This window comes from Archocentrus centrarchus, chromosome 7 (genome assembly GCF_007364275.1).
Source record: "Archocentrus centrarchus isolate MPI-CPG fArcCen1 chromosome 7, fArcCen1, whole genome shotgun sequence".
NCBI classification, from domain to species: Eukaryota; Metazoa; Chordata; class Actinopteri; order Cichliformes; family Cichlidae; genus Archocentrus; species Archocentrus centrarchus.
In genome coordinates this window covers 19,937,399-19,950,563 of record NC_044352.1, presented here as the reverse complement: position 1 = coordinate 19,950,563, position 13,165 = coordinate 19,937,399, and the positions used below count along the sequence as shown (strand labels likewise).

Here is a 13,165-nt window from a genome sequence, read left to right as displayed (position 1 = left end):
ATCACCAGCCTGAAGCTATGAAGGTGGACATGATCAACAAAAAAAATACTTGGGTTTTTAAGCCACATCCTGATCCTACCATCTGAATGTCGCAGAAAAAATCAAGACTCATCAGATCAAGCAATGTGTTTTTTTTTCTTTTTTTTTTTTTTTTTGAAGTCTTCTGTTTATTGCTGGTGAACCTGTGTGAATCCTCAGTTTCCTGTTCTTAGATGAGATGAGCGTGGTACCCGGTGTGGTCTTCTGCTGTGTGCTCAAGAGATGCTCTACTGTTGCCTTCCTATCAGCTCAACAGTTTCTTCTCTTACCTCAGACATCAACAAGGCATTTTCACCCAGCGAGCTGCAGCTCACTGGGTTAATGAATTTGAACAGGTATACCTAACAAAAGGCCCAGTAAGTGTACTTCATAGTCTATATAGAAAAGTACAATAGAACACCTGACAATTAGACATGCTGGGATGTGCATCACTGCTTGCTCAGGGTAGTTATGTTGACAGTTTTCTGATGGCTGCACCCAGCAGGATAATGCATCATGTCTCAAAGCTCAAATCATCTCAACTGGTTTACTGAACATGACGGTGAGTTCACTGTACTCAAATGGCCTCCACAGTCACCATATCTCAATCCAATAGAGGACCACTGGGATGTGGTGGAACAGGACCTTTGCATTGTGGCTATTCAGCTGAAAAACCAGGGTCCAACCTTGTACTAGCAAGGTTTACCTTATAAAATGGCCAGCGAATGTAGTATATCACATTAAAGTGGAACATCTTCCACAAATGAGATACTTTCTGCTGGCCTTTATGGGAATATAGTAAAGATTCTGAGGTGACAAAAATAATTTTTGTATTTATTTTTACTGGGTTTTTGTTGAGAACTTCATGTTTTAAAACTTCTGTATGGACTGAGTACTGATTTAATAATTCTGAATCTCATGGGAGTTTCCTCAGTCTGCTTTTCAGCATCACGTATGTAAGTATGCCGCGGAACATACAAAGGGTCGCATCAGTGCCATGTGCTGACAATAGAAAATGAGCAAATATTTAAAATGCATTTTATTTTTCCTTTACAAGAAACAAAAGCAGACAAAGAAATAAGATGAAGGGGAAAGGAAGTGGAAAACCAGTATATAAAGAGATGCAACCTCTGGAGTCCTGAAAAAAATTATGTACAATTCAAAATAATATCCATATAAAACATGCCACATACAATAAAAATGATCATTATATTTATTCATATTCCCTAAAAGTATCTCTGCTGTACAGATGCAACATTTTTTTTTTAAAGTAGGTGAGGTTTAAAAAAAAAAAACTTCAAATTTTGAGCAAACTTTATTAAATTATAAGATATGCAGAGAACTTAAATTAAGATTCAGAGAAGTTAAAAATTATTCAGGCAGAAATCCAGTGAGCGGCATAATGTCTCGTGTTCTTCCCTTGGAATAGAAACATACCAAAAAATATAGATATATATAGATATATATATATATGTATATATATCACTGCTTCAGATACTTGATCAATATCTACCACTTCAGAGAAGGTTTCTGTTATACTACGAGAGTGCAATTCATTACCAGGTTAAGTATGGGATTAACTTTGATTATTACATCATAAACATACATCAGGCCAAGTAACCATTTCACAATGTTAACCAACACATTCACTTCTATAGGGAAGATATTAAAAATAAAAGCAAAACACTAACAATATTCTAGGGAATTCAAGATTTTTTCCATTCAAGACTATATGAATCCAATTTTGACCGATTAAAGGGGGAGGTTTTGGTAATCAACAAGCAGTAGCATAAATAAAAAGAAAAATAAACACGAACAATATTACATAAATACAAATGCTATGCACCATTGTACTGCTTTATGCAAGAAGTGATTTTCCACGTCTAATGACTCTCCGTGTGAATCCAAACAGCTCCGTAATCACCTCGGCTTCCTGTCGCGTCCGATTGGAGGAGCCCGGACATTTTCCTCACACCTATTTTAACAAACTTGTCTGAGAGCTTATAGCAAAAAACACTAATAGAAAAAAAGAAAAAAAACAAGTAAATGCAAAACACTCTGGTTCATATACATAAAGATATTAGTTTGCCATTTTACATATATTTATATTTATGTACAGCTTTATCTGTTAAAATGATATCCAGTGGTTGATTTTTTTTTCCAATTTTATTTTTCTACACTTTTGACTTTATTGATTACAAAAGGGGCTGGATAAAGAGCTGTTGTTCCCTCCCCCCAATGCATATAGTATATTTACAGTTTGTACAACTTTGCATTTTTAAAATCACGTGAGGTCTTAGGTTAGGGGAAGGAGGAAACAAAGTAGTATGGGAAGGTGGAGTTTTAGTAAAGCTCCCTTTAAAGACTTTTTTTTTCTTCCCCCCCTCATTATTCTTACACAGAACTGAAAACAAATGCCCTTTTTTCCAATAAGTCTTTCCCTGCCATCAGTTCAGCCTCGAGAAGACAGTACCAGCACTAGAAAAAGCACACTACAGGGGAAGTAGAAACACTGCAGGCTGTACTCAGGCGGAGGAAGACTTACTACAGTAAAAGTTTAACAACAGTCCATTAAATAATACAGAGAAAGGAAGAGGCATGATTAAAGTTTAAGGTTGACTTGTTGGGGAGTAAAAAGCATTGAATGGGGACAGTAGTCATGCATCTGCTGGCTCCTTTTTTTTTTTTTTTTTTTTCCAAACAAGTGGAATTTCCATGTGTGAAGCAACCAGCTAATGGGTACTTGGTTAACTTTGGATCTATGTGATCCTTGAGCCAGTCACTCACACTATTACTGTCATAAGCAACTCAAAAAAATGTGGATGTTATTGTGCTTTCACACAGCTAATAGCAGGATTTTTGAGATGCATATGTAAGAACACAAAAGCAAAAGCTACATCAATATCCAGGATGATTTGGTGGTATACAGAACACCCACTAAGCTTCTGATTGTGACTTTAATGCAATATCTTATCAAAACTGTCATATATTTCCTCTGTATAAATAATTCATGAATAATAATTATGTTGGCTCATTATTGTAAATCATCATCAGCATAGAGTAGATAGAGCAAACCTGCTGCTTAAGATTCCCTGCTTGTCCGAGAAGGCTAAGCCCATAAAAACAACCCTCCCCACCCCCCGGAAAATTCACCATCGCTCCCCCCTCCCCGACCCCCAGAGTATTTCCACAGTAGCAGTTAACAGTATTTATACAAAGCAGTCACTTCTCGCTAAATCAGTGAGGTAGACTGGGTCCAACTAACCCACCATGGGACTCCACACAGTCAGAACATCTGGTGCCACTGAAGCCACCGATCAATAGCCTCTTAAATTTTATATTAACTTAGATTTTTTTTTTCTCTCTCTCCATCGATCGCATGTAGTTCTCACACAGAGCCACATCAAGATTGTCTAGCTAGCCAATATCCATGTTGTCGTCATGAGTCATTGATGGGAAAGTGCCTTTTCTGGGAGGTAAGGGGGAGGTGTGGTCAGGTGGGACAGGAAATAGGTCCGACTTAAAACATTAAAAAAAAAAAAAATTAAATTAAAAGAAAATGCATCCTTAGTTCATTCTTAGCATTTTTAAAATGGCTTTTCTTTTTTTTGTCGAAGCTCCAGGTGAGCTCTGCACTACAAGTACTGATATCAGAGGGTCAGAATCTTTTGGTAGATGTTGAGGATTGTTTTTCCAGCTTATTGAGAACAGAACAGTTGGGAGGGTTGGAGGGGGGGAGAGGAGGGTTTTGGCTGAGGAAAGGGTGATTCACTAGTCCAAACACAAAAGTTAGTCCCACCATCAAGCTGCTGCTGATGTAAGGTGGTCGGCTGCTTTTATTGATTAATGCTCTTCAAACCTTTGGCTACAGGTAACACTTTAGTCTTTTAATAGCGGAGGCCAGCCTTCCTCCATATCTTTATGAACAGCTTATGCACTGGCGATGTAGGATTTTCATAGGCTTTGGCGCAGGAGTGTTCTGGTACCAGCGAGAGGGAAATTTCCATCATTCCATTAGTTCATCCATTTTCGGCAATTCCAGGCTCCGCAGTGGCAAGGGATCTTGTGCTGATCATCCTCAAAATCAAACTGGTAGTCGTACGTCAGCTGGAATTAGGAAAGAGAAAGAGAGTTAAGTGCTACAGAGATTTAAAAAAAAAAAAGAAAAAAAAGAAAGTGCAATTACTCTGCTTATTTATTGCAGTGTACCTCCTCTCCTTTAGGAATCCTGCGGCTGGAGATGATGATAATCTTGTCTTCTTTGTCAAATGTTACAACCTCAGCAACACAGTTGGGTGCACAGGAGTGGTTGACGTAGCTGAGAAAGGGAAAGAAAAAAAAAAAATCAGTTTGAGAGGGGAGGAGAAGAGGAAAAAAAAAAAGACTTAAGGGTTGAAAGAAAAAGAAAAAAAATAAGGCAGCACAAACCAACACTTACCGAGCTGGGCCACCTGTTAAGGTGGCATCAATCACCTGCTCGTTGTTGATACGGAACATGTAGATCCCTCGGTTCTACGGCAAAAGAGCAAAAAAAAAAAAAAAGATTCTATATATATATACACACATTTGAGCAACACAAATAATGTTTCCCTACATCCATTATTAAAGTTACTTAGAGTACCTGCGATTCATAGATCTTCTCACGGCGATTGGCCACCTCGTTGCGTATGACAGTACCGATGTACTCAATAACCATCGTATGCTTCTCCAGATCCTTTGCAGCGTACAGCCCCAGGCCCTGAATGCGGGAACGTGCCAGGTACACATTGTTTTTCCACTCAGTCTTCAAGCGCCGATACTGGGAGGATTTGGAGTGAACAAACTGCTTGCTGTATGGTGTGTTGAGTTCTCCAGTGAAGGTACTCTGGTAGGCCTTGGACACACTGGTGCTATTAAGCGTGTGAGGCCTAAAGAGAAAGAAAAAGAAAAATCTGAGCTGTAAAGCTTTTCATTTGAAAGTTTTATAGTTGTTTTGGAACAAGTTACCTGCATACTTACATTACATTTAAATGTTGATTATTTAAAGTCAACATATTTTGCTTGTACTTTGGTAATACTGGATAATTTCACAAAAAAAAGAACATTTAGTCAACAAGCCTCCTCGACAATGTTTCACGTGTTTAATGGCGGCACGAGTTTTACTCTGATAATATACCAGGACACGCTGAGTGCGCAGCTACTTGCTAGAACAATGCTTTACCTCTTGCAGTGTGTGGGGACCTTGGGCTCAGAGCGAGCACAGCCAGTGGGATTAATCATGAGTGGGAGCTCCATCAGAGGGTGCCGGCCATATCTGAACTGGTAATTCTGGCAGTTCTCCACTCCAGGCAGCTAAAGCACAACAAATCACACCAATCAAGCATTTCTGTGAATCACAGAATGGACTCATAATGGCTAGAAAGCTCATTTCTGGTCACACTCAGTTTAGTTAATTTAAGACGTAGCAGATGGTTAGTGTAGTAAGCAATGTTTTGTTCTGTCATCCACCCACAGATTAAATCGAATGCAAGCAAATGTGGGAGATGAAGACAAAATAAATGTGACATAAAGTGATACTTCATCAAGGTGCAAAATCCTTACCGACTCAGTGATTCGCATGACAGCATGAACTGTGAGGCCATACATCTCTTCTCCCTTGATATGTTCAGTGAACAGTTTCAACATGGATGATTCCTCTCGAAGTTTAGCCACCTGCTGAACAACCCGGTCCCAGATCCCTGAAGACAAAGACAGCAAATTAAAATCAGTTATTTAAAGTTGAGATGTATAACAGATAATGCATCAACAAAGTCAGAAAGCACTTTTTTTGTTTTACCTTCTGGAGTAGTGTCGCGGTACTGCAAATCCTCCATGCCATGCTCCAGAACACGCACCTCAAACAGGGGGCGGGCATCATCTTCACTGATGCGGCAGCGGTAGCGGCATCGCTTGTTGGGCACGCGTGTGCTCCAGTAGATGCGTGTGGCCTCGTAGCCAACAGGGAAGATTGCAGTAGGTGAGTGGAAGTTGGCCATCTGAGAAGGCAGCAACTGGCCAATAGCATGAAAAATGAGACTTCCAACACGGAACAGGTGGATACGGTCCCCTCGCTGTAAGATGCTGGCAATCTGCTTCACCTCATCGCGCTCGATGTAGACGCGGCGCAGAACGGCAAATGTGCTGAGTTCGTCGTCACTGGGGCCCTTCAGCTTATGCTGGGTGCACAACATGGTCTTATCCTTAAAGAACATGCAGCGTGCACGAATGGCACAGGCAAAGTGGTAGACATTTGGGCAGCGCAGTCTGTTGCAGCTGTTTGTGGCACCAGTTTTCTGGCAGTACGCACAAAGAGTCCGCAATCCGCGACGCAGGGCTACCTCCACATTGATTAGGGCGCCACCCTGTGTCTCGTATACTTCTGTGGACCACAGAGCGCAATTTAGGTGCACCCACAGGTCCACGTCAATGTTGAGCAAACGAGCGGGCCCATCTGTGGCGCCATCACCTTCCTCGTGGCAGAAGCAGCATTTGCGTTTGTCCCGTGGTAGCTTTTCTGGTCGAAGAGTAATGCGCAGGCGCTCCATCAGCTCAGACACCTCACGGCTGCTTTCTTTCTTAGACCCACCTTTGCGAATTGAGATGACAATCTGAAGACGCTTCCAGCGAATCCCCTTCCATTTCTTCACTTTGGGATGTACCACCTCCTCATCAGGTGAGAGAGGCCTGCGTTGCTTGACAGCTTTAGGGGAAGACTCCATGGGGGTGGGAGAATCTTTAGGAGGTTGGACTGAATCAGTGACCAAGTCTTCCTCCTCCTTGACAACAGCCCTCAGATGATCTTCAGAGGGAGCAGCAGGATCAGGAACTGCAGAGGCAGTTGCTGCATCAGTGCCTGACTCTGGAGCAGCAACTTCAGGCTCTATGACATCAGTTGGTTGAGCAGCATCCATAGGAGGATCAACATCCTGCTCAGGCTCAGTTGTTGTTTGGACAATGGTAGGACTGGATGGAGAAGGTGATGAAGAAGTTGATTTTTTGGAAGGGTCAGCTTCACTAGCTGTGACTGGTAAAGATGGAGGAGGATGAGGAGGAGGTGGTGATGGGGGTGGAGACTCCTCCACTGGTATAATAGGAAGGTGGCGTACATCCAAATCATTTACATTGGTTGTGTAACAGTGCTGAACTGGTTTGTCTTCTGTTTCTGGGAATTCCTGAGAGCAAAATGCACACATGAGAGCTAAGCTTTCAAGGCATGCAGTTAAAAAAAAAAAAAAGAAGAAGAAATAAGAGACCTTTAGAGACAAACCTGTTTAATAAGGGCCAAAATGTCAACTTGTTTCTTCAATGTACAGCCAGGCAGAGACACATCAAACTGCCTTAACCACTCTTCCTGACTAGGTGAAGCACCGTCCTTCGTAGACAGCACCCCTGAAAAACATAATATAGATTGATAAACTCGAAATGTTAGTATAGTCACTGCACTACAACAACACACACTTAAATCGCAAAGCTGCTCAAACTAGCATGCTCAAACTACTATCATGAGGTTGAAATAACTTCATGATTGAATAAGACTAAAAGCCGAGGGCTAATTCAGTTCAACTGATATGTTATATTAGAAGCACATGGTCAACCACACTTGTCCTATGACTTTGAGGCAGAAAGTTAAATGTCTTGACACAGATTCACACCTTGTTGCTGTGAACTAGAAGAAACTCACAAACCCAAGAAGTTAAAAAGTTAAATCAATAGATAGAGTGATTTAAATGCCTACCTGATTGGCCAGGTCCTCTCCCAGCCCCATCCACTCCAGGCATGTCAGGGTTTTGGGGAGGGAATGTGACCTCGTAAGTACCTGGCATCCTGATGTTAAGTAGCTGGGCCATGACCATCATCACGTTATTTAGTTTCTGGGAAATGTCAGTTCAAGTTTAGATTTTACCAACATTTTTGGATCAAACAAAAAAGTCTGTATAACAACACCATGGCGTAGTACCTTGGCTGCAGCAGATGACAACATGAAGGTAACAGACACCTCGTTGCTTTTGGTCTTATCCCAGTGATTTGATGTGGAAACTATCTTGCCATCAGGTGCTTCAAATGGTTTATTTTCTGTGAATGCTGTAAACAGATATGTAAATGTAACTTTTGTCTCTATCTTAAAGATGTAAACAGATTTAATGTTAAAAAGAAATAAGACAATGGAACAAACAAGTTTCCCCATGACTAATGTATCCCTGCAACCTTATGAAAAAGAAAAATTAACTTAAGTTTCATCCTGTGGTCTGCTGAGGTAGCAATGTTGCTGCCGTGTTTGGGGAATTACTGTATAATACCTGGGATGGCAGTGCGAGGTATGAGGGGGATGATGGGGGATATCGCCCTGTCCGTCTCCTCCTCTTTAGGCTCCCGCAAATGAGGAAAACGTGGAGTCTCATCTCCTACATTACTCTCGGGAGATGATGCTGGAATGATGCTTTCTGGAGCATCTTCATCATCACTCTCCATCCTGTTAAAATACATTTCACACATTTATAGCTGGTTTACAAAAATAAATCTATGTGCACTGGCTGATAAAGCACAATAGTCCATGTGTACCTAATGTCCTCATTCTGGTTATGTGGTGGTGTGGGGAGAGCTGCTAGAATGTCTACGCTCTTCACCTCCTCTGGAACGGAATCTGCAGGGGAAGAAATGCAGCATTACAGTACAATGTATTTAGAAACAAATTATTGCATAACTGTGGATTAATAATTCACAATAAATTTACCCAGTGGCTCTTCAGCAGGCTCTCTGTCTTTCTGCCTCTCAGCGAGGTCCTCCCCAGCTGTTACGCCATTCAGCAGCTTGTGCTGTACTGATGGTGGAGGAGTAGGTGGCAGGGATGATGGGGGGGTTGGGGGGTTGCTGAGGTTGCTCTGTGAATGCACAAACAATATGTTCTTGAAGACTTCGTTCTGCAATTACCATAATACCTCAACCAAGATGTTGATGGTATATTGGCAGCTTAGTTTTACCTTTGTGAGTAACTGAGAATAGTAGTCTGGGATATTGTCTAACACTGCATTTCCAAATGAGCCTTTTAGCTGGGCTTTTCCATTGGCTGGGCTGCTTCCGAAAGGGGCAAAAAGATCCAGACTGGCAGTGATTGACGGCTCCATCAAGGGCAGCAGAGAGAGACCCTGGAGGGTAAAAATCCATTAGTCAACAAAAGGTAGAATCACTCTCCAGAACATCAGCGGCAAAAATCATTATGGGAGAAATGCTTTTTGACATTATTGTACCTGTTTGAGTTGTTTTATGAGGGCTTCAGCACTTTTTCCAACTTCTTCCTTCTTGTTTTTCTTTCGTGGGTTAGGCCCTCGATCTCCAGTTGCCTTATTAGTGCGTTTTGGCTTTTGTACAGGAGCCCTTTTCGTTATTGACTGTAAATCCTGTAAAAGGTCAAGAAAATAAAGATTTTCCCCACAAACAACAACAAAAAACAAAACAAAACAAAAAATGAATGCACTTTAGTAAAACATACCTCCATGTTTCGTGGAGTCCCTTGAAGCTTTTGCTCAAGCATTGCCAGTTTGCTGTTGATGTGGCCATTGATCTCACTGTGGATGCCTTCAGAAGGCCTCTGAGCACCAAGCTGAAGGTTCTTCGTTCTAAGGAGTTTCTGTAGCAATTGCTGTCCAGTCTCAGATCTAGGGCTTTGAGTCACAGGATCTCTAGCAGCATTTCCAGCATTAATAAAGGTAGTGTTGTTCCCAGCATTAACCGTCTCCCCTGTTGCTTCACGCTTTATAGGCCCAGGAGGAGTCTCTGCTGCACTGTCACACTGGACTTCCCTTGGTTCCTGTTTAATGTTCTGTATTGTCATCTTGCATAAGTCCCCTTGTTGGTCTTCTGTCCCCTGCTGCCACTGTTGCTGAGCATTTATGCCCTTCTGCAGCCCATTGGAAGTAACTGAAGGTGTCAGAGATGTTCCACTGACTGATAACTGAGTGTCTGCCTTAGGTCCTGGACAATCAAGTGGACTCTTGGCTCCGGGTGACCTGAGTGGAGAGGCCTTGACTTGGCTATATGGACTGCCCCTCCCAGCCCTGCTGTCAGCTACAGAAGGTGAGGAGATATGGGATGAATGGGGTGAGGCCGGATGGACTGGGCTCATGCCAAAGGGAGCTCTTGGAGAATATGCATGTGATGGAGAGCCCTGCAAGCGGCCTGCCATTAGTGCTTGCTGTTGGTTCTGGTTGGGAGTGGGTGGACGAATCCCCATAGCCTGATTAAAAGTGTGCCGTTGTGGATCTCCAGGTGAGTTGGCTAATGGCTGACGTGGAGATGCTGGCCTCAACATAGGGCTCTGGTCCATTGGGGAACGTGGCACCTGGCCTCTCATATGTTGCTGCACCATCTCCCCAACTTGTGGTTGCTGTCCATGGACCATCATTCCTTGCTGTATCTGAGCAGTAACACCAGGTTGCTGGCCTGGCATACCTGGCTGCTGCTGATTGCCCACTGCTCCTGGATTCCCCATGGTTCCGTGTGACATCTGATGGCCTTCCACCCCTAGCATTTGCTGCCCTACCTGTGAGACCTGAGGCCTCAACTGACTTTGTTGGCCTTGACCTATTGGCATCCGCACCATCTGTCCTGGTTGCCTCTGTGCAAGCATAGCTTGGATGTGCTGTATCTGCTGGTTTGGGGGGAGATTGCGGAGCTGAGGATTCTGAGCAATAATAGCCTGGATGTTGATAGGGGCACGGATCTGTCCAGGAGGAACACCAGGTCTCTGTCCCATCATTCCCTGCTGCTGGGCTCTCATCATGCCCATCAAAAACTGTTGTTTCTGCTGTTGGGCCATGAGGGCCTGCTGTTGTGGATTATGCCCCATCACAGCAGGTTGTTGCTGCCCTGGATGGCTCTGTCCCATGATCTGCTGCTGCATGGTGAGATCCTGTGACTGCTGTGTGGCATTCTGAAGGATTTGCTGCTGCTGAGCTAAGAAATCAAGTGGTTTTCCCTCCTCTTTAATAGTCATCAAACCAGGCTTGTCAGCAGTGAGGGAAACTTGCCTCTGGACAGTGAGAGGAAGTTGTTGATGCTGTTGCTGCATACCACTTTGCTGGTTTCCAACCAAAGCTGATTGTTGCTCATGTACAGACTGGGGATTTGATTGTTGCTGCTGGCCAATATAAACTTGATTCTGGTGCTGCTGTTGTAACTGCTGTCGTCCCAGGTCAGTTTGATGATCACCTGCAGAGCCGAGTTGGGACATATGATTGGGAGTGGATGGTCCACTCTGCTGTGGTGGCGTTCTTGAATCAGGGCTGAGGATCCCACCCTCTTTTGATCCTGAGTTTTGCCTCTCTGTAGATCCCTGGGGTTTGGGTGTGTTACTTCCTGCTGAAGGTGAGGAACCCATTTGAGGGGTGGACGGCTGGGAAAGCCCTCCTTGTTCTTGGCCAGATTGGTTGATCAACTGTGTTGGTTGTCTTTGTTGTGCCATTTGCTGCTGCTGAAGGTGGGCTAAATTCTTTGTAATAGTTTGATGAGATGCAAGCATGCGTTGGGCCAGAATATTCTGTTGTTGTGGAGTCAACTGGGCATGGGGACCCCTGAGGCCAGGGTGACCTGGAGTTCCAACCATACCCTGCTGTCCCATCATCAGCTGAGGCCTCTGCTGCTGTGACAATGCAACTTGCTGGTTGCCCATCATCCCTGGCTGAGTTGATACCATGCCTTGAGAATGGTTAATAGGCTGGCCACCTACAAGATTCTGTGGTGGAGCCACAGTCTGGCCTCCAACCATTCCTTGCGCAACCTGGACCATGTTCTGCTGATTAGCCTGATTGGTTAGCATACCCTGCTGAGTGTTCACCTGTTGCTGGGCCATAAGTTGGTTCCCCATCATACCAGTCTGCTGCTGAGTTATTAAACTAGACTGTTGATTTGGGTGTGGCACTGGTTGTTGGCCCATCATCACCTGTTGCTGTTGCTGGAGCTTTGCCATCTGTATCCTTTGCTGAAGCTGTCTTTCTTGAATAAGCCTAGGGTCTGCACCTTGCATTCCAGGCCCCTGTGGGAAGAATCCTCCTGAAAGCCCAGGAGGACCCGGGGCCCTGGCACCACTGGCTCCAAGAGTCCCAGGAAGCTGTGGCTGGGCTCCGCCAATAAAGGGCTGACCTTGGGGCATCCTGACAGGCATCCCACCTTGGGGCATCATGCCAGGATGCTGCCCCACTACCGGTGCCCCCTGCTGGCTCATCATCATCTGGCCAGGCATTTTGGGAAACATGTGTGATGGCCCCCCCTGTGCAGAATGACCAGGGGTTATAAGACCAGAACCTTGTTGATGTTGCTGCTGATGCTGCTGCTGTTTGCTTCTGTACTCTGCAATTAGATTGGTGTGCTCCTTCTGTTGCTTGCGCACCTAAAATAGAAGAATTATGAAGATATTAATTTGCATATCAATGTGTCATTTGCCTTTTTTATGCAATCCAGCAGCTGTTTTCAGAACATTTAAAATCTACACACCTGGTCAAGTTGTTTCTGAATTTTGCTTTGCTCTTCTGTAACCAACTTAAGTTTCTCTGCATCTGCCTCAGCAAACTCCCTGCCAGCTTTCTTAGCAGTGCGTTGCTTTGCACACAGCGCCTTGCGTGATTTTCGATGAACTCCAATCTGTTCCTCCAAAAATTTCAACTGCATTTGGAGTAACTGCTGGGTATGAAGAAGCCATTCTTCATATTGGTGCTGTTCAGCATCATCTGCAATTAAAAAAAAAAAAAAAATCCTTAGCCATCAACAAATGTATGGAGACAGCAATAAAACATATTTTAAAATGATTGAGTACAACTCAAAAGCAAGTGTTGATGAAACATACTGATGATTCCTTGCACAAACTGAGGAGGGTTAGGTCTTGACTGGGCAGGGTCACTTGTCTCTCCCTCCTAAACACAAAAACATAGCATTTAAATAAATCAGCTAGATCAGGTTTACAATTAAATCAATCACTTCCTAAAAGCAAGACAACATACCTTTGGAGGTCCAGATGCAGGTTGATTTGGATCTGTGGCTGGGGCAGAAGCCAGCCTCTGAGCAAGCAGAGAAACTTGTTGTCTGAAGAGAAAGCAAAACAGCACTGAGTGACATTTGCTTTTTAAAAAAAAAAAATTTA

The 13,165-nt window shown here is 43.6% G+C and overlaps 1 protein-coding gene across 6 annotated transcripts in view; it reads right to left on the bottom strand.

Moving 5' to 3' along the window:
• Positions 1-3,368: 3,368 nt before the first annotated feature.
• Positions 3,369-13,165, bottom strand: part of kmt2d (lysine (K)-specific methyltransferase 2D) — a 28,631-nt gene continuing 18,834 nt past the window's right edge. For 5 of the 6 annotated variants that reach the window (XM_030734162.1, XM_030734167.1, XM_030734163.1 and 2 more), the window contains exons 37-55: positions 13,026-13,107; positions 12,872-12,938; positions 12,523-12,755; positions 9,524-12,418; positions 9,282-9,431; positions 9,015-9,179; positions 8,768-8,915; positions 8,596-8,677; positions 8,334-8,506; positions 7,994-8,118; positions 7,772-7,907; positions 7,304-7,425; positions 5,834-7,208; positions 5,599-5,735; positions 5,219-5,349; positions 4,640-4,925; positions 4,457-4,530; positions 4,228-4,336; positions 3,369-4,125 (exon numbers count right to left, since the gene is read on the bottom strand). In XM_030734162.1, coding sequence (XP_030590022.1) covers positions 4,033-4,125; positions 4,228-4,336; positions 4,457-4,530; positions 4,640-4,925; positions 5,219-5,349; positions 5,599-5,735; positions 5,834-7,208; positions 7,304-7,425; positions 7,772-7,907; positions 7,994-8,118; positions 8,334-8,506; positions 8,596-8,677; positions 8,768-8,915; positions 9,015-9,179; positions 9,282-9,431; positions 9,524-12,418; positions 12,523-12,755; positions 12,872-12,938; positions 13,026-13,107 — 6,583 coding nt within the window. In that variant the 3' untranslated portion in view covers positions 3,369-4,032. The remainder of the gene's footprint in view (positions 4,126-4,227; positions 4,337-4,456; positions 4,531-4,639; positions 4,926-5,218; positions 5,350-5,598; positions 5,736-5,833; positions 7,209-7,303; positions 7,426-7,771; positions 7,908-7,993; positions 8,119-8,333; positions 8,507-8,595; positions 8,678-8,767; positions 8,916-9,014; positions 9,180-9,281; positions 9,432-9,523; positions 12,419-12,522; positions 12,756-12,871; positions 12,939-13,025; positions 13,108-13,165) is intronic. The other variant, XM_030734168.1, reaches the window with a different exon arrangement.